We start from the raw sequence: 25602 nt of genomic DNA, 5'->3' as shown, positions 1-25602 counted from the left end.
GTGTGTGTGTGTGTGTGTGTGTGTGTGTGTGTGTGTGTGTGTGTGTGTGTGTGTGTGTGTGTGTGTGTGTGTGTGTGTGTGTGTGTGTGTGTTTTCTTGCATAGCATGTGGAATACACATTTTTATTGATACTGTAGGTCTGGCTGTAGAGGAAGTAAATTGTGAATATAAACTAAAAGGTTGTTGTAAAACATAATCAAATGTTGTGTATGTCAGATCGGTGGTAAGTATCCATCAGGAAATGCTACTTGAATACATTATGTCAGATGATCAAGTCAGGGAACTTCCAACACAAATTCCAACACAAATTGGGGCAGTCACAACTTGGACCTTTGTTAAAAAAAAGTGCGCTGGTACAGTGGCAATTTGTGCCGTAATTCATTTCTTGCATGCCAATCTCACGCTTGCACTCTCATGAGCATGGGTGTGCTTGAGTGGAAGAAGTAGGCGTGTACTGTATTTGTTGTATTAGTTTCAAAGAGAACAACTTGTAAAGTTTAAAACCAGCCCAGGAGGAGCACTCCATGTTGTGCCCTCAGCCCTGTTGACAAGCTCAGCTTCTTAGTATCTCCTTGCTTCCTATCTACCAGGTGTCTCTGGTGTTCGGTCTGGAGGTGTCTGCATGTGGCGGGGAACTGGTGTTCATGGAGCGCTACAAGGAGGTCCTAACGGAGCTGGAACGGGTTGAGCAGAAGATGGAGTCTAAGTCTGTGTCTAATTCCTCATCCTCTTCAGAGGGCCTGGGGTCCACAGTGGCTTCAGCTTCAGGACGCAGCAGGCTGGGCAGCAGTGGACGTTCTACACTGCAGGCCATTGGAAGTGCAGCTGCAGCCGGTATGACCTGTTTTTTGCCAGAGATCTCATTACACTAGTGGTTGCGGGTTCAATAGCCAAGTCCTCTTTTCAGATTCAATAAGCTCTCTTGACTATGCCACGAAAATGTGAAACTCCCTACCAACAGCTGTTAAGAAATGTGAATCCCTAGACCCCTTAAAACCGCTCTCAAAGAGCAATTACGAGCGGCTGCAATTCGAAACTAGGGCCCTTGTAAAAAAGGAAAAGCCCCCACACCTTATTTCTATACTGTACACATTCTCCTTTTTTCTAACTGTGTATATGATGATTTCGTTTTTTGCATAGAAGTGTAATAGTGTATATTTGCCTTTAAATGTTTTGATGAATTGAAAATGGAGGACCCTTATGTAAACAAGTCGTAGTGCTTTTTCAGGTTTTATCCTGTTAGCAGATTTGTATTGACCTGTACTTCCCTTGAATACAATTTTCAATCAAACAAATCTCTTATTGAATCTTTTCACCCCAAATCTGAAGTCTGCTCTGCATTTTAACTTTGATTGAATTTCTGTTGTTCTAAAAGCAAGCTGCACAGTGCACATAGATGCATAGATTAATAGTTTTCCTCACTCGCTGTCCATGAACAATTTATCCCCAAAATGTTGATATGGGATTAGAAAGGATTCAGATTCAATATGCATATTCACTTTTAGATTCTGATTAGATGAAATCCATTCAAACCCCAGACTCCGTAGATTTCTTACTGTTGGCTTTCTGTAAGTGGGTCTATATACTGTATATTTGTTTTTATGTAATTCTTGCTACAGTAGGTGTCCTGTAGAACTCATATGGTCTTGTTGTACTGTATCCTTCTATAGGCATGGCCTTCTACTCCATCTCAGACATAGCAGACAGGCTCCTCAGCACACCAGGCCACCCCATACCCTCACTGGAAGAAGGCTACTGGTTGAGCCGCTGTGGTTCAGACCCCTCTGGCCTCCTGTACAGCCTGCTGAAGGAGCTCAGCCCGACAGCCATGGCTGCATTCGACCTGGCCTGCTGCCACTGCCAGCTCTGGAAGACCTCCAGGCAGCTGCTTGACACGGCAGAGCGCAGGCTCAATGGCAGCCTGGAAGCACGGGGTGTGTATCCAGGGGTTGTGTGGGTTCACAAGGGGCTGGAAGCACGGGGTGTGTATCCAGGGGTTGTGTGGGTTCACAAGGGGCTCACAGCCTGGAAGCACGGGGTGTGTATCCAGGGGTTGTGTGGGTTCACAAGGAAGCACGGGGTGTGTATCCAGGGGTTGTGTGGGTTCACAAGGAAGCACGGGGTGTGTATCCAGGGGTTGTGTGGGTTCACAAGGAAGCACGGGGTGTGTATCCAGGGGTTGTGTGGGTTCACAAGCAGCCTGGAAGCACGGGGTGTGTATCCATGGGTTGTGTGGGTTCACAAGGGGCTGGAAGCACGGGGTGTGTATCCAGGGGTTGTGTGGGTTCACAAGGAAGCACGGGGTGTGTATCCAGGGGTTGTGTGGGTTCACAAGGGGCTGGAAGCACGGGGTGTGTATCCAGGGGTTGTATGGGTTCACAAGGGGCTGGAAGCACGGGGTGTGTATCCAGGGGTTGTGTGGGTTCACAAGGAAGCACGGGGTGTGTATCCAGGGGTTGTGTGGGTTCACAAGCAGCCTGGAAGCACGGGGTGTGTATCCAGGGGTTGTGTGGGTTCACAAGGGGCTGGAAGCACGGGGTGTGTATCCAGGGGTTGTGTGGGTTCACAAGGAAGCACGGGGTGTGTATCCAGGGGTTGTGTGGGTTCACAAGGGGCTGGAAGCACGGGGTGTGTATCCAGGGGTTGTATGGGTTCACAAGGGGCTGGAAGCACGGGGTGTGTATCCAGGGGTTGTATGGGTTCACAAGGGGCTGGAAGCACGGGGTGTGTATCCAGGGGTTGTGTGGGTTCACAAGGGGCTGGAAGCACGGGGTGTGTATCCAGGGGTTGTGTGGGTTCACAAGCAGCCTGGAAGCACGGGGTGTGTATCCAGGGGTTGTGTGGGTTCACAAGCAGCCTGGAAGCACGGGGTGTGTATCCAGGGGTTGTGTGGGTTCACAAGGGGCTCACAGTGAAGCACGGGGTGTGTATCCAGGGGTTGTGTGGGTTCACAAGGGGAAGCACGGGGTGTGTATCCAGGGGTTGTATGGGTTCACAAGGGGAAGCACGGGGTGTGTATCCAGGGGTTGTGTGGGTTCACAAGGGGCTCACAGTGAAGCACGGGGTGTGTATCCAGGGGTTGTGTGGGTTCACAAGGGGCTCACAGTGAAGCACGGGGTGTGTATCCAGGGGTTGTGTGGGTTCACAAGGGGCTCACAGTGAAGCACGGGGTGTGTATCCAGGGGTTGTGTGGGTTCACAAGGGGCTCACAGTGAAGCACGGGGTGTGTATCCAGGGGTTGTATGGGTTCACAAGGCTCAATAGCAGCCTGGAAGCACGGGGTGTGTATCCAGGGGTTGTGTGGGTTCACAAGGGGCTCACAGTGAAGCACGGGGTGTGTATCCAGGGGTTGTATGGGAAGCACGGGGTGTGTATCCAGGGGTTGTATGGGTTCACAAGGGGAAGCACGGGGTGTGTATCCAGGGGTTGTGTGGGATCACAAGGGGCTCACAGTGAAGCACGGGGTGTGTATCCAGGGGTTGTATGGGTTCACAAGGCTCAATAGCAGCCTGGAAGCACGGGGTGTGTATCCAGGGGTTGTGTGGGTTCACAAGGGGCTCACAGTGAAGCACGGGGTGTGTATCCAGGGGTTGTGTGGGTTCACAAGGGGCTCACAGTGAAGCACGGGGTGTGTATCCAGGGGTTGTATGGGTTCACAAGGGGCTCACAGTGAAGCACGGGGTGTGTATCCAGGGGTTGTGTGGGTTCACAAGGGGCTCACAGCCTGGAAGCACGGGGTGTGTATCCAGGGGTTGTGTGGGTTCACAAGGGGCTCACAGTAGCCTGGAAGCATGGGGTGTGTATCCAGGGGTTGTGTGGGTTCACAAGGGGCTCACAGCCTGGAAGCACGGGGTGTGTATCCAGGGGTTGTATGGGTTCACAAGGGGCTCACAGTGAAGCACGGGGTGTGTATCCAGGGGTTGTATGGGTTCACAAGGGGAAGCACGGGGTGTGTATCCAGGGGTTGTGTGGGTTCACAAGGGGCTCAATAGCAGCCTGGAAGCACGGGGTGTGTATCCAGGGGTTGTATGGGTTCACAAGGGGCTCACAGTGAAGCACGGGGTGTGTATCCAGGGGTTGTGTGGGTTCACAAGGGGCTCACAGTGAAGCACGGGGTGTGTATCCAGGGGTTGTATGGGTTCACAAGGGGCTCACAGTGGAAGCACGGGGTGTGTATCCAGGGGTTGTATGGGTTCACAAGGGGAAGCACGGGGTGTGTATCCAGGGGTTGTATGGGTTCACAAGGGGAAGCACGGGGTGTGTATCCAGGGGTTGTATGGGTTCACAAGGGGCTCACAGTGATTTTTGGGTCTTCTCTGGGATTTTTGAAAATTTTCCTCAGATCTTTAGGTTTTCTATTTAGGACCTGTCAAAGGATTTTAACTTAGCAATTATAAGAAAAAGCTTTCGCACACCTAGAAATCAGGCGTATGCACAGGTGCGTAGGCCAGTGGACAATCAATGAAAGGTCAACTCATGTACCGAGCAGATACGCAGTGTGCGGGTGTATTTTCATTCCTTCAATTATAAAGTGAAATATTCTTATTTTCAATGTATTTTTCAACATTGTAAGAGAAAGTGATTTGCCGAATCCTTGCACTCTCTCTCCACTTAGTTAGGCAATGTTAGCCAAATTTGTGACCAATCTGCTAAATAAATAGCTTTCTTCACAAATCGTGTTCATAAAGGTGTCTACTAGTATCACCTCTCAATTTGTTTCAAACCAACTACCATGGGAAGCTTTGACAGCTGCTGAAAGTAGGGGTAACATTAACAACCTATATGCAGGCAAAATCTATAGTATATTTTATATGAATCTAAATGTTTTTGTTATTGATAGATTGGATACTTTATTAGTCAGAACCGTACATAGCACTGGGTACAGTCAGGCATTTGGGCTAAAATGATATCACAAAAAAGTCCTGATTCATCAATAATGATGTTTTTGTTTGCTGTTCAGGACTGAGGGTTGAGCCCAAGGTGCCCCATGCTGATTCTGAGGGGATCTGTGGGTTCCCAATGGTTCTGCAGCAAATCAGCAAGATTCTGAACCACACAGCCAGTAACAAGGGATCTGTCAAGACAGGTGAATACAAAGGCACAATGATGCATCGTCTTAAATGTTAGTTGCTTAAAGTTGGTTTGTGTGTCTTTGTTATGTATGCAACTAATACACATGTGCCTACTATGACATAAGAGCTTTACAAGCAGCATTCAAACAAAGTAAAGAAGAGACTGAGAAAACAATATTAACACAGAGAAAAACTGATTGTCAAGAGAAACTAGGGTAGTTGTAAATGAACTGACCCTCTCTGTTTCCATAGAAGCGGTTGGAGAGGACCATATGATTTGCAGTCCATTTGGATGCTCTATACAGGAAGTGTTGCTGTGTTGTCACCCAACCCTGAGTGAAGAGAGCATCTCCTCGCGTCTCAGTCTCTCTCAACGCCTGGAACACACCCTGCAAACCCTCAGCACTGCCACAGATAACACAGGTCAACGCAGTGTTTCACAAATTTAGGGTCGTGACTTGTGAGTCTTTTATTCGCTCTTTTAGTCGCGAGTAATTATCCTAGTTTTTCCCTTCCTTTTCCTGCAAAACATAAGATTCAAAGACGTTTCAAAGGATTTTCCGAACTTTTCAAAAAAATCTACAAGCTCGCAGCATGTCATGTTGTGAGTTTGTAGATCGGCTATTTTCACTCTTTGGGAAATAGGACATACAATGATTTTTTGTAAGTTTGGTTCTCCAAATTTATCTCAGAATGTCAGAGAGAAAACGGCACCGTTCAGCACAATAAATTACGTCTATCCCAAAATTATCTTTTATTTGGGTTTAGATGCTTATAACACAGGGGAATCCAGGTTCAAATTCCTTAGTAGGAATAAACAGTAAAATCCTCAGTGTTCATTTATCCACTTGTTACTCTGAGAGTGTACAGTTATGGGTCCATTTGGTTATATTTGTACACTTTCAGTGTTCAATTTTACTGTGTACAGTACATTGTAGAAGATACTGAATATGTTGTTTCTGAAAGTCTGTCTGTGTTGTGTCTTGTGACAGAGGGCCATGCGGGCAGCTCTCTGCTGGTGGCCTTGGTAGAGCAGGCCAGTCTGAAGCAGTCTGAGCTGGATGCCCACCCCGTACGTTCCAGCATGAAGCAGCTTCTTCGGTCGCTGGACCAATTCTGTCCATTCGAGCCTGATGGAAGCCTCGCCAGGCCTGACTACATGCGCAGCTTTTTGGACTATGTGAACACGCTAGCATCTGTGCTCGTACGCAGCCTTGGTTCAGAAGGTATATATACTTTCGATTATGTATACATAAAATAATACTGTGTTTGTCTGAATAATCCCATAAGGGATGTTGAGTCATTCATTCATTCAGATCCAAGCCATTTTCTAGGGTAACCCTACAGATTCTGGTCACTGTGACCCCATGGCATTTACTCTAGAACCATCTTTTGGCCAAAATGTGCAGTTGCACACACCATATCTCAAAATCAAGTCATTATAAATAATCATCATCCATTTGTCAAATTAGCATCATTGGTAATTTTGCAGGGCTCTAAAGATAGCTATGATTCAAAAATACTTAGATCTGCTTGGGTGTAAGGAGTAGCACAACCTTGTTTAGGTGCTGCTAGTGGGTCTTTTAGACTCCCAGTCTTGTTTCTTTCTCCTTTAGAGTATGTAGTCACTGTATAGCTACAGTATATCCTGCAAGAATCTAGTATGAATGGTGATAATATGTAATGAACAGAGGGGGAAAGGGGGTTTATCCTTAAAGCAGGCTTCATTAAGACAACGCAGTCTGTCTTTATACCCGAGTTTGTTTTTGGTGTCCCTCTCAGACCAGGCTACTGAAGTGAAGTTGGGGAACCCTCTACTTGTGCTGCTTCAGACTCCATCTCAACTACTTTCTCACCTGCTGTTTGACAGACAGGTATCTCCTGATAGGTATGCACACTGGCTTACTCATTATGCGTTTAGCACAGAGCTCACACAAAGCTAAGCTGTAGACATGATACCAGAGATGTTATTCCCCCCCTCCCCTGCCATTTCTCCAGGCTTCTGTCCCTGCTGCAGCAGGAGGGGCTGCATCTGAGCATTCAGCAGGTGATCATCCAGCGCTGCTGTGAGGTTCTGCCTGTGTGGTCCTCATGTCCAGACCCTGTCAAGGACACTACACAGAACACTGAGGGAGAAGGTGTTTTCTGTGTGGCCAGCATGTCTGCCCTGCTACAACAGCATGCCCAGGAACACATGCCAACACTGCGCAAAGTGGGCATGGCAGACCATTCACCTGAATCCAGCTCTGAGTCTGAGGCCTCTGCGGAGGAGATCTCTGCAACATCCATCAGCCTCTCCACCTCTCCGCCTTCTGTTACATCCTCTTCTTCTGTTTCATCTGCTTCTTCCTCCAACTCTTCACCCTCCTCGTCTTTCCTCCTCACCTCGTCAGCCTTGTCTTTCTTAAAGTCTCGCTGCCCGTTGGTGGCTCTGCTGGCGTGCCTGAGCGCCTGTAAAGGAGAACGCGCCCGGGCACAGTCCTCAGGCTGGTCAGGCTATTTCCGTAGTGGACGTAAAGAGGCAACGCTAGATGCAGAGCAGATCGCTCGAGAAGCAGACGGCCTGCTGAAGGAGTTCCCTATTCTCCGGGCGTACCTGCAGAACGTGTCTGAGCCCATTCTTGGGACCCTGGGGAACGCAAGGGAGGAGGGCTCCGCTGGTCTAGGCTCGGCGCTCTGCGGGAGACCCGTGGTCAGTCTCCTGCTCTCCGGGCCCCAGGGAGACATGGCCCAGGCAGTGGCTGCCCAGGCCTTCCAGGAGGCCCTGGCCAGTAAGGACCTGGGCAGAGCCCTGAGTCTGCTGGAGCTGTTTGGACAAGGCTGCAGCCAGGAGAGGGCGCTGAGAGACCGCCTGCTGGCCTGCGCTGCTCTGGAAGGTGAGTGAGGACCTCCCTGGTAAACATGTTTTGACCACCAAGGCAGTTCATGAAATTGTTTGTCCACCATTTAGCTTCAGTTCAGATAGACGTGCCGTTGACAATGCAATTTATTTTTGAGGGGCGCTAGCCCCTCCTATATTCAGCTAGTGTAGATTTTCACCTTACACAAACATTAAATTCCCATTGACAATGAATTGACAATTTTACGTCATAGTGTCTGAGCAAATTCACCTCAGGTGAACCACAGGTGTGATTTTTTTTTTATCTTGGATTTAATGTTGCACCTGCTGCATTAGTATTGTATTTGAGTCATTCTAATAGCAATATTAAAATGAAATAAACAGTAAAGGCATAAATAACCATATCCTTTTAATATGTTTATAGGTAAAATGACTAAAAAGAACACAAGACTGACTACTAGTAATAAATAATAAAGTCTGCCTGTTTTAGCTGTAAACACGTTGAGCATCATGAAGCTCTTTTTTTTTTTTTTTTACACAATTGATTGTTGTGTTTTGTCTAATTATCTATATTCAGAGGGAGATGAAGGTATAGCACAGCTGTTTCGAGTGCAGGAGCCCAGCCTGCGTGCGCGTGTTGCCCTCCAGGCCCTGGAGCGCTGGCCTCTGCTGTCCTGTCTGGAGCTGCTGGAGTTCTGTCTCAATGACCTCAACACAGAGGCCTCACTGAGAACCCATCTGGAGCTAAGGAAGAAAGAACTCGAAATCTATCGCTGGGTAATTCAATTTCATACTAAAATTAGACAATAGGATTTATTTAATCAGGCAGATTGGTAAGAACAAATTCTTATTTACAATAAGTCAAATCAAATTAACCAGAACCCTGAGCCTAGCATGAAAAACCCTGTATAAGTGTAGAGTCTGTTTATAGGCAATATTTTATATTTGTAAATTATGTAGGCCTCTTGTTGTCTACACTCTACACCATTGAATCCAAGGCTTTCATGTAGTGCAGGTTCATAAAGATTGATTGGTCACTGCAATCGTATTGCAATGACCGGTGGGTTGTTGATTCCCAATGTCGATTTGTGACTCACACACAATTTTGCTCCAGCTAAGGTCAGTCATAGTGAAGTATGTAAGTGTAAGGGGATCATTTCCCCCTAACCACATAACCCATGGTTCCTAACCATTAATCACACATAACATAAGCATTATGACATAAAGCAACATAACACAAACATAATGAATCCCCCCAACATTCTCCATAACAAAGAGAAAATAAATGGCACACCCCATGCTGGGAAAGACCCTCTGCCAACTGAACAGCTTGGCATGCTACAGTAGCCTATTTAGGGGGTTTAAAAACACTGTATATAATCTGCTGATCTAGTGGTATGTGTAGGTGTCGATGTTTGTACCAGAGATTGAGTACAGATTAGTGACGTTTCTGGTAGAGCATGTTGTTGACAAACTTATTATCAGAGTGACCAGCTGATAGTGTGATGACAGATGAGATGAGATGTGATGAGACAACAGGGGATAAGGGAAGCGATGACACACACACACACACACACACACACACACACACACACACACACACACACACACACACACACACACACACACACACACACACACACACACACGTTAAAACAGTAACGATAGAAACTAAATTAATACAAAAGAAAATTAATTAATAATAATAATAAACTTTATTTGTATAGCACCTTTCATACATAAATGCAGCTCAAAGTGCTTCATAGGGCAGGACACAAAAATAGAATACAATAAAACACAGTCAAGTAGTTAAAATGATGGCAAAGTTCTAATCCTTATCCCTCATATACTGTAGTTTCTGGGCGTTTGGCTGTGATTAAGCAAAGGGAAACATCCTCCAGACATTTTTACTTGCTCTCCATATTCTTTTGTGCAATCTTTCAAACCAACTGTTGAAATATTATGTAATGGGAAACGTCAGTTGTGACATTCCTGTTTCTCTTCTGTGTTCTTTCCCTCCCCAAGATGTTGAGTCTACAGATGCCATTGCCCTGGGTAACATGGCAGGAGCTGAGGACTGAGTCTAAGAGAAACTCTGAATCTGTGTTTTCTATCATCCTGGAGGCACGAGTAGGTGGTGGAATGTCATTCCATGAATGTTATGTCGCACTCTTACACATTGCCTAGAGGGGTCATTCTGAGAACATTGTTATATCAAGAACAGAAGTACACTATTATGCACAATATGATAATTTAGACTTATGAGTTTTCATACAGTAGTCAAATCTTTACCACATAGCTCACATTACTTATTATCCATAGGGACCTCCTTATACTTTACGACTATTCTGTTTATGTTTTGGTGTAAATGCTTATAGATAAAGCACATTGCTATTGCTTTAAGGCAGTGGTTTTCAACCATTTTCATATCAAGGACCATTATTTATTCTGCATTTGAGCCACGGACCACCACATGAGATTTAGCCTCTCAGACCCAAGACCAAATACTATTTTGTTGTCGTTGGATAAGATTTTGTCCACAATGACAATGGTTTCATTTTACACTCTCAAGAGTTAAAGATCTATAAGGCTCCATTAGGACTAGGTTACCACTTACCAACTCTTCCATCATTTAGCTGGGGACCACCTGGAACTCCCTTCAAGGACCACTGGTGGTCCCCGGACCACCGGTTAAAAAACACTGCTTTAAGGAAATGTGCTGCACAAATAAAGCTTTACTTTTCCTGTCTATGCATTATCTATTTCATGATTGAGCCTGGTGTTTATTTCAGGAGTTTGCACTCTGTGGCCAGTGGGTGGAGCTGTACCCTGTCTCTGCACATCTGACACTGCAGCTGCAGACAGAACACCTGCTTCACCTGCTGGAGAAAGGACAGGCGGAGGAGGCCTACCAGGTCTGCACCAGAGCATATTGGTCAACTAATGCTGTTTGTTAAACACTTACTTAAACCCTATATACTTTGCTCCTTTTTTGTCTCTACACCCAAATTTGTAGATATAGAAGCCTACAATTGGACACGTTGTGAGCTTGTACAGTAAAGTAGCCTTGCCGAGCCATGAGGCCCATAGGGCAGGAGCCTATCTCCTGTTTCTGTAGCGTGAGGCAGCTTGATGTACAAGTACACCCCCTGGACATGACGCTAGTATGTCGCAGGGACTTACCCCCAATCCAACCCTTGATGCTGAGTGTCAAGCAGGGAGGCACTGGGTCCCATTTTTAGAGTCTTTGGTATGACCCAGCCGGGGATCGAACCCCAACCTCCCAGTCTCAGGGCGGACACTCTAACCACAAGGCCACTGAGCTTGTACAGTAGATATGTTATTTCTGCCGAATGTTCGCCTGTTATGAAATGGCCAAATATTGACGGGTTTATGCGGTTAATCTAAAATAGAAGAGGTTTGTGAGGAGGCAATTGCAAATGTCCATAAAAATGTTATTGATAGAGGTGTAGTTGAAAAGACATCTAGCATTCTAACTGAAACTTTTAAAAACGTATTTTTTCTGTCCTTGTCTAGTTGCTTGAGGGCCTCTCAGACACCGCAGTGGGCTTGGAGGTTTGCGAACGCGCTCTGGACCGCCGACCCGGATTGGCTGCCTGTCACTTCCTGGCTGATTACCTCACTCTGCATTTCCAGAGCCAGGTGTCACCAGCCCGACGGCGTCACATTCACGCCCTCCATCTGGGCTCTAAGGTAAGGAATGCTAGAGTACATGTTTTTGGCGATGAAAAACGTGCATCGTCGCATTTTGGCATTTCTAGCGATGAAAAACGCGCATCGTCGCGTTTTGGCATTTCTAGCGATGAAAAACGTGCATCGTCGCCTTTTGGCATTTCTAGCGATGAAAAACGCGCATCGTGGCGTTTTGGCATTTCTAGCGATGAAAAACGTGCATCGTGGCGTTTTGGCATTTCTAGCGATGAAAAACGCGCATCGTCGCGTTTTGGCATTTCTAGCGATGAAAAACGCGCATCGTGATGAAAAACGCACATCGTGGCGTTTTGGCATTTCTAGCGATGAAAAACGCGCATCGTCGCGTTTTGGCATTTATAGCGATGAAAAACACGCATCGTCGCGTTTTGGCATTTCTAGCGATGAAAAACGTGCATCGTCGCGTTTTGGCATTTCTAGCGATGAAAAACGCGCATCGTCGCGTTTTGGCATTTCTAGTTAATTAATTCCTCTTATCTTTGACTTTATATACACATTAACATCAAATGTGTAAATTTGTTTAGTTTACAAATCCAAATGTAACCAAACGCACCCATACTGGTCCATTTGGTTAAATTTGTATACTTAGAGTTAAATGAACTCAGGATTTTACTGTTTAGGGCTGTGGATGTGTTGACAGTTGAACTTGTGGGTGTGGGGTGAAAAGGTAACTGCTTGGTTAGTTAGGTAGACACAACAAAGGCATATCAGTACACGCTGTACTTTTAACAACACTACTGGTATGTCATTTGGAGCTCTTTCCTTTACCAAGCCTTTATCACTGCTCATTATCGCATGTTTCTGTGACACATAATCTCATGAGGGATTGTGAAACTGATAGCCTACAGCATGACAACAAAATTCCAAGAAAGTGTCATACAAAATTCATTCATCCACTTATTTATGCATTGTAGAATAACAAATTGGGAGGAAAAACAACAGTGTGTGAGTACCACACATAGATATGAATTGTCAAATGTTTCTCTATAGGTGCATTATGTATCAGAAATCAAATATCATAGAATATGATATGGCTTAAATGTAACCGAATGGCATTCTACCATCAAACTTGTAATCTTTACATAAATAAAATAATATTGTTGAGTTTTGACAATGAGAAGATTCACCAACTACAGCCACTGAGTGTACCACAAGCACCATGAATTCCATTCAGTTGCATTACTCATCTTGGCTCATGGCCCAAGGTTTATACCTACCTGACAAAGATCCAATGAGATCGAAACGTTGTCCTCTTTTCAATAAAGTATTCCTTTGCCTAAAGAATGGTGTGCGGGCCCTACCTCCTTCCAAGTAATGAGGGGTCTCATTGGTTTGATCCAGTCACTCCGCTGCATGGCTGACCTAGTATAATATTTGGTGAAACAGAGATATGGTGACTTTGGAAATTTCCAGATCTTAAATCGTTTTGAAATTAGTCATACATTCTTGTGGAACAGTGTAGAGAAACTTCCAATTGAGTTGAGAAAAGTGAATGGGTTTTTGTAACCCTCCAGGGAGGAGAAGTTAACAGTTTTTCATCAGCTATGCCTGTTCAATGTTTGCATTTGGAGAATCCATGGAGCAGTGCCCTGTAGGCCAGGTGTAGCTAATCAGCTTAATGATACACCTCAGTAATGGCTGCGCCCAGGGCACCCCTCTGTGGATTTGGCTGTAGCGCCACCCTTTGGCCAATGGTTGTGATTTTCGTTTCTTGGCCATTTGACATAACCCTCTACCATATTGCAGAGTTTTGTAAGAAACGACTGCACGGTGGCTCAGGGGTAGAGTGCCTGGATGGTAACCGTAAGGTTGCCAGTTCGAACCCGGGCTCCCCCAGAGTTACTGTCGAAGTGTCCTTGAGCAAGACACTGAACCCCTAATTGCTCCCGATGTGCTAGTTGGTGCCTTGCATGGTTTCCGCTGCTATCGGTGTATGAATGTGTGTGTGAATGGGTGAATGTATTGTAATGCACAATCTCTGTAAAGCGCCTTGGATAAAGGCACTATATAAATGCACCATTTACCATTTACCACGGTTAAGCCAGAACTGCAACTTTTATACGTGTTTAGTCCCCTAATAATAATACATTATATAATTTTGACCCGTTTGGTAACCAGTACACTAACTGGTTCCCAGGATGTAAAATGTGTCCTGTGTGGCTGTGTACTGTACGTGTAGGTGCTGCTCACTCTGCCCACGGCTGCCAGGCAGGACTACTTCCCTCTGCTCTCTGAGCCGCTGCTGATGCTGGAACAGCTGCTGATGAACCTAAAGGTGGACTGGTTGGACGTGGCAGTGGGAACCCTACGGAGCCTCCTGGTTGGCCAGGAGGCCGGCTTCGGCACGGTGGACATCGACAAGCTGCTGGAGAACTATGCCTGCAAGGCCCTCGACTTCCCCTACGCCCCAAGAGAGATGTCTCGGTCTGGTCAGTTGAAAATGTAGACATGCACGCACAGATCCTGCTCTTATTTCTTACAACTTACACGATCAGTTTGGTCAGGTGAAGAGATTGAATGTGCATGCATGCATTATCTCTTTTGTTACCGATCCTTAGTATAACTTAAAGTTATTAACTTGCAAGGAAGGTATATTTTGTCTTAATTCGCTCGTTCCCAACGTAGAGGTCCCAAGCTAAATGATTGATAGCTAAGAACCAAATTAATCCCTATTGGTCTGTTACTCTGAGAGTGTATAATACTTTGTACACTCTCAGAGTTAAATGAACACTGAGGATTTTACACAGTATAGATACTGTTTTGGGGTCCCAGAGATAAAAAAAAAAAAAAGGTTTCAAATGGGGTGCTGTAGCCTAATGCATATCTACTGTAACTGGGGGTCCTTGAGATTAAAAGGGTTGAGACTCACTGGTCTAGTAATTGCACAATTGTCTTGACACCCCAGACTCTGTCATCAGCCTGCAAGATGCCTTGTTGCAGTGTCCTGCTCAGGGCAGCTTTTCCCCCCCACCCAGCCGAGTGGATTCTCCAACATCCTCCACAGGTGAGATGGCACGTACTACCGCGCATAAACACATACTGTAAATACGCAGTATCAACATACTGTACCAGGTGTTCCCCCAGAATGTATACTAGGATGTGTGGGATGTGTTGCCCTCTGAATTAGATTTGAAACCATTTGATGTAAACTAATTATATAATATATTTATCGCAGTTATCTGTAAATGTCCACTTCCAGGCAGCACACCCACACACACTACATCCACCAGCAGTAATGGAAGAGGCTCTGTGAGCAGAAGGGGGCGCCTGTCTATTCAGTTCCAGCCTCCAGAAAAACCTCCTGACCGCAAGGACTGGATTCCAGACACCCAGCAACACGTCTGCATGGTCTGCCTGCGTGAACGGTTCACCATGGTGAGCAGGCAGAAACCATGAGTGGCTCCAGTGCATAGCAATGTGTCATTTATATATAAAACAGGCGAACATTTATTTAAAATAGCAGATCTACAAGCTCTCAACATGATGCATTGAGAACTTGTAGATTTGGTGTGGAGGGGCTAAGTACATACCCTTGGTAAACTGAAGTGTACAGTGGTTAATAACTTAAGAAAATGATGCATCCATGTTTTATTTTATTTATTATTGAAAATAATGACGATCTGGAAATAATCATTATAGGGAAGAAGAAAAAAAAATTCAGCTATAGCCTCAAGAAATCAACAACAGCCATAGGGGAAGAAATATAAAAATAAATATTCACTAAAGTATTTAATGCTTTAAAAGTTTCCACTGTGAAGTCTGACTTTCCATTCCCCCTTGTCATCCTGTAGTTTAACAGAAGGCACCATTGTCGTAGATGTGGCCGCCTGGTGTGTCATGCCTGTTCTGAGAAGAAGATGTGCGTTGAGGGATGTCCTGAGGACGAAGCCAGAGTGTGTGACCAGTGTTACGTGTACTTCCACCCTGAGTAAGACATTGTAGCTACGTCCAACTCACTAGCCTACTAATTTATTCATGAAGTGTGTTCATAAAAAATACAATAGGTTTGTCCGACTGAGGGCTTTACAGAACAACTTGCGACATAAATAGATAAACGTGTGTGTGTGTGTGTGTGTGTGTGTGTGTGTGTGTGTGTGTGTGTGTGTGTGTGTGTGTGTGTGTGTGTGTGTGTGTGTGTGTGTGTGTGTGTGTGTGTGTGTGTGTGTGTGTGTGTGTGTGTGTGTGTGTGTGTGTGTGTGTGTGTGTGTGTGTGTGTGTGTGTGTGTGTGTGTGTGTGTGTGTGCTGCATGTTCTATCCATGTTGATGATTTGATAAACATTAATTGAATGATTGTTTGTTTTTGATTGCAGTGTGGATGATGAACTGGAGGAAGCAGAAGGTAGATATAATTTGAAGAGTTTCTTTAAATTGTGCACAGAACATTCTGCTGTATAGTGGTTACTGAGAGATTTTCCAGTTGTATGTAATTGATCACTAACAGGCGGATGTGGCCATTTTAAATGGGAACATTGGCATTCAATCATTTGTTGGAGATCAATCAGATCATTTCCTTTTCTCCCTTTATCCTTTATCCACTTAAACTAGTACTTTGTGGACCAGCGTCCCTCAGGCGTCTGTACTTGGCCCCCTACGTTTTTCCCTTTTCAGTAAATGTCCTCGCTCACATTGTGACCTTGTGGACCAGCTATTTTGGCTGAATGTTCGCCTATTATGACATGCCAGTGTAACAGCATGCCACAGCACCCTCCATCCATGTAGCTAAACTGCTACATCTTTTGACAGAGTAGGGAAGAGTGGGTTTTAAGTAATCCTCTGTCCTTTCCAGGTCCTGTTTTGTTCACTTCTGACCTTTCTCATATTTCTTTCCTTTCACATCTGTAACCCTCTGCTATCACTCTGTTGAGAAAAGTGCTCATCCTCTGCTCTCTGTATAGTGGCTGGAAGCCCCATGGCTACAGACGGTGTGTCAGATGGAATGTTGTATCTGCCCGAGGTGGTCCACAGACGGATACGACTCAGCACAAACCCTGAAGACAACCATCTGCTGCGGAGCGAGTTCTACTACGAACAGGTCTGGATGTACAGTAGATACAAAATATGTTGGAGATACTGTAAGAGTACTGTACTCTAGTAGTCTGTACTGCTAATGTATACTGTGTGGGTGAGCCAAGCCGTGGCTCATGACACACGGCTCATAGCTCTAGTATCTGGTCCAGAGCTATGAGTTACGTCATGGCTCACTCAGTATAAAATACTCCTTACAGTTGAATAGCCACAGTGAAAACAGTATATCTCTTGTATATGTCCGCTTTCTGTAGAACTTCATGGTCATTGTGCCCATGTACTGTGTAGGATAGTAGGACTTACGATCTGGCACGTACCAATTAACTTTACCCATTCACATAATGCATGTGTTCTTTGATCCGTACCACCTCGAAGGCTCCCAGTGCCCACCTCTGTGTGACCATCTTGACCCTGCACAGTGACCAGACGGCCTGTGGTCACCAGCTTATAAACCACTGCCGCTCCCTGTCTCGTAAGCTGAACAACCCAGAGGTCGACGCCTGTCTCCTCACTGACATCATGAGGCAGCTGATCTTCAGCGCCAAGCTAATGTTTGTCAAGGTCGGCCGCAGCCAGGATCTTGCCCTCTGTGACAGGTGAAACTAATGAAATGACATGAATTAATTGGTAACGTTTGTTTTTGAGTGGTGCAACCACTCCCTTACGGAGCTATGTGTGTCCGTGGGTGGCTGGCTGGCTGGCTGGCTGTGTCCGTCCCTGGCTGGGTCTGTCCGAGCATGAAAATTGGGTTTGGTTGGTTTTCACAACCAAGTGTCACTGTTGCGCAGCCTAACACACACACATATTAACTGTATATATGATGATTTGAAATACTGTATATAAAATAATTTGCAGATACATGACAATGTTTGTCATTCAATCTAAATGCTCTCTAATATATATATATATATATACAGTATTCAATGCTTGGTCTCTCTCTTTCTCATAACGCACATTCAGTTTCTTCTCTCTGTCTTGTCAATGTCTCTCGTCAATGTCCTCTGTTCATAACAGCTATATCAGCACAGTAGATGTCCTTAAGATTCTGGTGACTGCCAATTACAAGTACATCCCGTCTCTGGATGACATTTTGGAGCCAACTGCCGTCACTCGCCTGCGTAACCAGCTACTGGAGGCAGAACACTACCAGCTGGCTGTGGAGGTGAGGACGCACTCAGCAGTGCCTGTGTTTTGTTGGACACAGTGAGATTTATTTTTTCCCACTTTAGACCCTTGGGGTCTGGCAGATTTAGTTTCTCACATGCCAGTCTCATTGGATTTGATTACTAATACATTCTTTAATTTAATTTGTACTAACCATAGTTTTGTAGTAGGTCATGAGTAGGTCATTCATGAAGTTTAATTTAAGTTTAGACGGACTGACTAAAACCATATTGTAATCTAGTGGTCCCTCTCTTACACCAGGTATCCACAAAGAGCGGACTGGACCCCGGCGGTGTATGGCACGCATGGGGCACGGCCTCTCTCAAGGCGGGGAACCTGTCAGCGGCACGGGAGAAGTTTGCCCGTTGTCTGAAGGCCCCAGTGGACCGCAACCAGCTCAACCTGGGCCCCTGTCTTCTGCAGGAGATAATCCAGCACTTGGAGTCGACAGTTCGACTGACACCAGCCGCGGTAGGAGAACCTCACATTTGTACGGTGCGGCCATAGGCCAAGCCGTCTATAACCAGTAAGACACCTGAGGGTCAGAAGCGTGCACGTATCCGCCTCGTTGGTGGCAGACTGCTGGGCGAGCGCTTGCGCTTTGGCATGGGGGGTCAGATCAACATGGAATGAATTCTGTACTGGCCATATAAGGAGCATGTCTTGAGTGTACAGGGTTTGATGAGGTCAGATCAACATATGGAATGTCAGAACAGGTCAGCTCCATATAGTATATGGAGATCTAAGGGTGGTAGCGGGGACATTCTATTGAGTGTACAGGGTTTGATGAGGGCCCAGGTAGGGCTGGTCCATTTTCGGGCCTGTTGAGAACTCTAGTTTTCGCCGGCTGCCAGGCGTAGCTGCACTAATAACTTTGGGGCAGGCCCATCTAGAGTTTGAATGGACAGGTATAAGTCAAAAGGGAGACATCGAAGAGGAAGGATGGATGGGAATGGATCAACATATGGGATGTCGGAACAGGTTCTGACATATATCCCTATATGGAGATCTAAGGGTTTATGATTTGAGGTCAGATGTAGAATTGCTGGCCAATATTGATGACATCAGGGATCTCCATATATGGGCTTAACTGCGAAAGCAGGTCGCATTTAATATGACATCAGGGATATCCATCCCTGATGATGTCACGATGACCTGGGCACCATATATGGGGGCTCATGTCACGTGATGTCACAATGAACAGGGCACTCTATATGGGGGCTTTCCTGGGGTGACCGACCAACCAACCAACACACTGACGGGAAATGAACAATTTAATAGTACATGCGATTTGCAGTCGCAACGACCTATGGACAATTTGTATGTCCCGTTCGAAGTAGACAAATCATGCATGATGACACAAAGCCAAAGCACCTCCAGCCAGAAAGCGTGACGTGTCTTACTTACTTTACTAATGCTCTTCGCCCTCCTATGGGGCATGAGGCTTCGATGATGTTTCTTGGTGTCTTTGGCAACAAGTTGTGCCACAACCCACCAGAGACCCATCTCCATTCTCCAGCAACTCGGGCTCTACAGTTCTTTGCCACCAGGTTATCTTAGGTCGGCCTTTTCTCCGGTGGTGTCTAGTCTATCCGAGGGCCACTTTTGGGATCCGCTGTGTCTGTGACTGATAGTATGTTCAAAATTATGACAAAATTAATGTTTTTGAGAAATATGAAAGCTATAGTCTTCGTTGTGTTCTGTTCACTGTGTATTCATCATGCGCGTGTGGTGGTGGTACATTATGGGGCGTGCGTCTGTTTGTTGCAGCCTTTTGGCGAGGACATCCTGGCTTCTCTGTGGGAGCTGAATGAGGCCCTGTCTGAGTCCGGTCCAGTGGACTGGCCGGAGGGACAGGTCCTGAACAGCAGCCTCCACCAGGAGTGTCTGTACTACCTGAATGCCTATGGAACACACCTGGCCCTGGTCAGCTTCTACATGCGTCACGACTGCATGAGGGAGGCACTGGTACACCTGCTCAGCAAGGTGAGGAGTAGGGCTGGGCAATTAACCGGACATACTGTGTATCTAAACCATTTAGAACCAATAACTGACTTAATCGTGCTCATGTACAGTATATTAATCAAGAAGCAGGTGATTTTATTTCTTATTATACAATGGTGCATACAATAATAGCCGAGCGTGTCACAAAACTTTAGAGCGTGTACATCTACTCCTTTCATCACATTTTTTTTCTTTTCTTTTTTTTTATCATCCATTAATCATAATTCATGCAAAAGTTTGCTGAACTGTTGAGGGGACTTATAAAAGAAGAAGAAAAGGGAACACTCATGAGCAATAGTCATCATCAATGTATGTTTAAATCCCAGGACTGCCTGGATGAGGTGTTCTTGGAAGGCGTGCTGCAGCCTAGTTTGGAGTGCAGTCATCTGGGCATGTTGCAGGGAATGTTGGAGACCCTGGATCCCGGCCTGGAGACCTGTAGCCGATACCTGATCGCCTCCTGCCAGTTCCTGCAGCGCCGGGGATATTTCCACACCCTCTACCAGCTTCAGCAGTTCATGATGGTCTGAATCATTGATATGTAGTATATTGTCTGTCTGTCTGTCTGTCTGTCTACACACGCACACACAATTCAAATATTATTTCAATTTGAACAAATACATTGTCATTCAGTGCTTAGGAGATTAAGGAGCTTTTTATTTCTAAAACAAAATCCCACATAAATCATAATGGTTATTTTATTCTACAGGATCACGTGCGGGCGGCCATGACATGTATCCGCTTCTTCACCCATGGGGCTCAATCATACTTGCAGTTGGGAGAACAGCAGGTATACTATATCGTTTGCCCCATTTTATTTTTCTCTCTCTCTATTTTTTTACACTTTCAACCTGGTGTCCTTGGACATGGCAAAAGAAAATACTTTTCAAAAACGTGACTTATGTGTATGTAGGTCTGCTATTTTTGCTATTTATGACCAAGAATAAAGGGCTTTAGTGGGCAAACAGTCAAACCACCCAACTATCAGGTTAGTACAGTATGTTTATTGTTTACTTTGACCAAGCACGTGAGGTGCTGAAACGTATATGTGACACACTCCCATGTTTCACGTGCAGCAGTGCAAAGAAGTTGCACTGCTAAATTATATTTATTTATGTTGAATTCAAAGTCCCCAAAAGAAACCAACAACAACCAAACGGACATTTGTAATTAAAGATCACTTTGACCCTGGCCTTGACATTAGCCGCTGACCAGACAGTGGCCTTGTGGTTAGAGTGTCCGCCCTGAAACTGGGAGGTCGGGGTTCGATCCCCGGCCGGGTCATACCAAAGACTGTAAAAATGGGACCCAATGCCTCCCTGCTTGACACTCAGCATCAATGGGTTGGATTGGGGGTCAAATCTACTAATCAAATGATTCCCGAGCGCGGCGCACGCTGCAGCTCACCGCTCCTTGGCTGCGGCTCACCGCTCCAAGAGATGGGTCAAATGCGGAAGAACAAATTTCACTGCGGTAACGTGTGTGACAAATCGTATGACTTTGACTTTGACTGTATAATTTTGACCTTGATCAGAGGTGGTTGGTCAGAGCCAAGGAACACCTGAGGACGTACCTGCAGGAGCAGCAAGGTCGAAGGAAGTCTGCAGTCAACTCCTTCAGGAAGACAATGTCCACTAACGATGTGTCCAGGTAAAGGTGCTTTTACACCAGGGGTGCATTTACTGTGCAATTAACCAAAAATAATTGAGTAATTGGTACAGTATATCTGTAAGGTGTTTACATTATGTACAGTACGTATACCATAGCTTCTATGATCTGCGATTGCCTCCAGGCACATGAACACAATTGAGCTTCAGCTGGAGGTGACACGGTTCCTTCATCGATGTGAATCTTCAGCATCCTCCAAGACTGTACATACGAATAGCCCTTCCACCAACAGCACAGCTTTCACTGCACCCCCCACACTGTTTGGTAACAGCAACAACAAGATTGAGGTGGCCTGCAAGGTGGGCTGATTTGTGTGTTTCATTATGGGCAATGTATACTTACTTTGTCATATCATGGTGTTGCATGCCAAAAATAGCCATTCTACAAGCTCACAACATGTTGCATCGTAGCGTGTGAGCTTGTGGATCTGCTATTTTCATCTTCAGTATTCTGTGTGAAAGAAAAACATCTGTAGTTTGTGTGTAATGGAGACCATAACAAAATGTGTACTTTTCCAGGTGATGCTTGGAGGGAAGAACATCGAAGAGGGGTTCGGTATAGCATACAGAGTCATACAGGTACAGTACAGTATGAGAGAGATGTGCTCTGTTCTGTCACAATGGGTTTTCATCAAAGCATGTCAACACATTTCAGTTCACTTTCAGCTTACTGTAGTGACGCAGAGTTGACAAACATACAGTTGCACAAAACGGGATATGATTGTCCCTAAACTTTAATAAAATATGACTGTTTTGTGTGTTTTACTCTCAATCCCTCCCTCCCTTCCTCCTTCCCCTCCAACCAGGACTTCCAGCTGGATGCCCAGACGGTGTACGTGCGTGCGGGTCAGAGGCTGATCCGTCAGAGGCAGTACGGGGCTGTCCGTCAGCTGCTAAAGTGTGTGGGGGAGTCTGGAACAGCCACCAAGAACGACTGTGACGCTATCATCCTCAGCTGTGTCTCTGTTGCAGAAAAGGGTCCTGCCAATGTGAGTGCTGGTCCTTTTGACATAGTAGATTTAAATAACAGTCCGACATTGTACAATCAGTACATGTGAGTTTGTCCTTTTGTCCTTTACCATGTCCTTTTTGACATGGTAGAAATGAAATGTGTGCTTAGAATAGTATGCTGTCTGCTATGTAGATTCCTGATGGCCTTTACGGTATTCTATTTAGGCCAAGGAGTTGGAGAGTCTGATTTTGGAGACGAAGGGCACAGAGAACAAGGTACAGTAAACCTCAATGCTCAATTTCGTTTTGTTTACCCCATAGCTAATAGAGCCTGCCTGCTTGTTCAGGGGAACCATCAGGTAAAAATTCGTATCATATCCTATCATGTCTAGGTGCGACATGACCTTCGACACGACACAATCAAAATGTCTCAATAGAAGTGCAGGGTGACAAAATATAACCATCTCAATTGTATAAGTTATATTGTATTAACATACTCTCTATCATACAGACAAAATAACATTGTATTAATTTAAGAAAGTTAACCAAAAGATATCACTTACTTACCCTACCTTTTAACATTACAAAGTTATTTTAGCATGATTAAAATGCCTTGTTGCAGCGCACACCTTTAATTTAGAAAAGCACCATATTAATTTATATTAATGAATCATAATCGTGTCTGTGTGTTTCATTGTTATCAACTTTATTAGCATTAGCATCATTAGCATTAAGACTGCAGTGTTACCATCATGCCTCCATTCACAGATCAAGGCCTACCTGCAGTGCAGCAAGCTGCGGCCAGCGTACCTCCTGGCGGTGAAACTGGAGCAGAGCCGAGCCGGCCCGCTGGTGCAGGAGGTCCTGCAGGCTGCCGAGGCTGCAGAGGACTCAGTGATGCAGAACATCTGTCGCCAGTGGCTGTCTGAGCACCACAACAAAAGCTCACAGCAGCGCCAGGGACGACCCAACGCTAGGTAATGACATCACACCAATGATCATGACCAAAACCTTCAAATGCTGTCTAGTTGAGGTAAAGAGCCGGTATGAAGAGTACTACAGTAGGAACCCTTATGATTGCCTTCAATACCCATTGTTTGTGCAGACTCCTATTATTTTAATTGAAACACCATTGTGCTTTATCCCGCCCACTCTGGTCTTATTGACTGTAATTATTGTGTGTTTCAATCCATTTCTGTGGCGAAGGAACAGCGAAACTGCACTAGAATGACAACCACTCTATGTAACAATATATGACAAGAATTCAACAAACAAAAAACTAAAGACCCAATATGCACACATGGTTCAACTTTAAACACTAAACTTCTAGGCATAATCTCTTAACGAGTATTTATGTTCTACCTCAGCCAAAAGGGAAAATATAATTTTGCTTACAAGAAAGCCTCTGAAAATGTCTTAGTGGATTGTGCTGTGCTGTGCCATTTATTTTGTCCTTGTTATATTTTGCTTGTGGATGAAGTGGGGTTTTGTGTCATTCAAATGGAAATGCAATGAGCTGTATGAAACTTCCCAAGTTTAACCAGGCCAGGAAATATTGGTACACTTTCAATACCTCTGAACACAGACAATTTGGAATCTTCAATTTAGAATTTACAGTTTTGAACTGTGTTCTTGTTTATGCTGTTTACCTGTTGGTTTCACCTTGCATCAATGTTTTTTACCATCATTAACCTATTTCCTTTTAATGAGGATAATATTAATTGATGATAATGATCATAATAATAATAATATTAATAATAAACATGAAAAACATGGCATTTGAGGTACTGAAAGGGCATTTAAGGTTAGCACAAAGGAGCTTTCCAGAAAACAAATACTTGGAAGTTGGATGCACAAAGGGACCTCAATGAATTATTAATGTGTAAGAAGTTGAGCTTGGAAAGGTGATTCGAATTGAAAACATGATATATGAAAATCCTCTCTGGTCACCGTGATTGTGTCTTTTAATGTTTTGTCTCAGAAAATCCTTTCAGAGCATATATGGAATTGCCTTAATTTTTTTTTGTAAAGTAATTAGCTCCATCACTGCTGTGAAACCATGTTTTCATATTGTTCTGTAAAAAACATGTTGCTCATATCATTCTGAAAAGAAACAGAAACCTGTGAATTATTTTAATGTGTGTGTGTGTGTGTGTGTGTGTGTGTATATATATATATATATATATATAGGCATACAGAAAGAATCATGGTATGTTACAAAAAGGGATTTCATCTTGGCTGTGTGTGTGACTGTGTGTGTGGCCAAAACCTGGCCAAAATAAGGTCATGCCTTGAAAACAATGTTTCCATATTTTCCAGTTTAAACTAAGTTATTTGTTCATGATGGTCACCTATGTTACAGTATCAGCTTTGTCAAGCTGTGGACTACATTTATGTTTACACTGTATTTAGCCAGACATCATGGTGCCGATCTGGTGATATGATCAGAGGCATCCACGTGTCACGCATCAACTGTAGTTTAAACAATAACACCCTGGCCTCTCTTTCCCTCTCAAGAAAGTATATGGTCATTGTGAGTCAGATGAGAAGAAGCCATTTTAGGCTGTTGAGATGGTCATTTTATATGGATGCGTTTGCACTCAAAGCCGCCTATATGATCAGGACTTTTGTCTTTTCACTGCCGCACTTTATACTTAGTGAGTCTCAAATAACAAATGATTCAGGAAAACTAATTGGTAAGGATATTTTGACTGCTAATAATGATAATGGTGTTTGAGTAATGCTGAAAAGGAAGGAAAATGCAGTTGTCCTTTTGAACATTTGATTTTTGAGACTAGTGGTGTCTGATTGAATTAATAATGAATTCATTTAATAAAGAATCTGCCTTTTCAGATTGTTAAAATTACTGTGATACAGTTGCCATGTTGACAAAACATCACTAATAAAATGTGGATTGTGTATATAAATGTACATGTCATTCGTTTTATTCTCTCGCAGGCTACAAACACCCCATTCATAGTGCCTAACCTTTCTCTTCTAAGCCAGTACCCACATATCAACGCTAATTTTAGATTTTCTTTTCATAAATGAATGTATAAGACAACATAACTTCAACTTTACTTTTTTTTTCTTATCTGGTGTCACTTGATTTAACAAGGTTTAACATGGAGGCCAATGGAAACTCCA

The 25602-nt window shown here is 44.6% G+C and overlaps 1 protein-coding gene across 3 annotated transcripts in view; it reads left to right on the top strand.

Annotated features, from left to right (window-relative positions):
* The window catches only part of zfyve26 (zinc finger, FYVE domain containing 26), a 36998-nt gene extending 11612 nt beyond the window's left edge, over positions 1–25386 (top strand). For all 3 annotated transcript variants that reach the window (XM_079528737.1, XM_079528735.1, XM_079528736.1), the window contains exons 15-43: positions 591–834; positions 1671–1934; positions 4961–5086; positions 5325–5495; positions 6065–6298; positions 6855–6960; positions 7071–7948; positions 8489–8688; positions 9937–10041; positions 10704–10826; positions 11449–11625; positions 13823–14072; positions 14549–14647; positions 14843–15018; positions 15435–15571; positions 15955–15983; positions 16540–16676; positions 17045–17265; positions 17684–17831; positions 18095–18304; positions 19604–19819; positions 20164–20361; positions 20547–20627; positions 21372–21487; positions 21630–21804; positions 22024–22083; positions 22311–22493; positions 22681–22731; positions 23224–25386. In XM_079528737.1, coding sequence (XP_079384863.1) covers positions 591–834; positions 1671–1934; positions 4961–5086; positions 5325–5495; positions 6065–6298; positions 6855–6960; positions 7071–7948; positions 8489–8688; positions 9937–10041; positions 10704–10826; positions 11449–11625; positions 13823–14072; positions 14549–14647; positions 14843–15018; positions 15435–15571; positions 15955–15983; positions 16540–16676; positions 17045–17265; positions 17684–17831; positions 18095–18304; positions 19604–19819; positions 20164–20361; positions 20547–20627; positions 21372–21487; positions 21630–21804; positions 22024–22083; positions 22311–22493; positions 22681–22731; positions 23224–23436 — 5328 coding nt within the window. In that variant the 3' untranslated portion in view covers positions 23437–25386. The remainder of the gene's footprint in view (positions 1–590; positions 835–1670; positions 1935–4960; positions 5087–5324; positions 5496–6064; positions 6299–6854; positions 6961–7070; positions 7949–8488; positions 8689–9936; positions 10042–10703; positions 10827–11448; positions 11626–13822; positions 14073–14548; positions 14648–14842; positions 15019–15434; positions 15572–15954; positions 15984–16539; positions 16677–17044; positions 17266–17683; positions 17832–18094; positions 18305–19603; positions 19820–20163; positions 20362–20546; positions 20628–21371; positions 21488–21629; positions 21805–22023; positions 22084–22310; positions 22494–22680; positions 22732–23223) is intronic.
* Positions 25387–25602: the final 216 nt, after the last annotated feature.

This window comes from Electrona antarctica (assembly GCF_951216825.1).
Source record: "Electrona antarctica genome assembly, chromosome: 18".
In the NCBI taxonomy this organism is placed as follows: Eukaryota; Metazoa; Chordata; class Actinopteri; order Myctophiformes; family Myctophidae; genus Electrona; species Electrona antarctica.
Note: the sequence above shows the minus strand (reverse complement) of the source record. Positions and strands in the feature narration are given on the sequence as shown.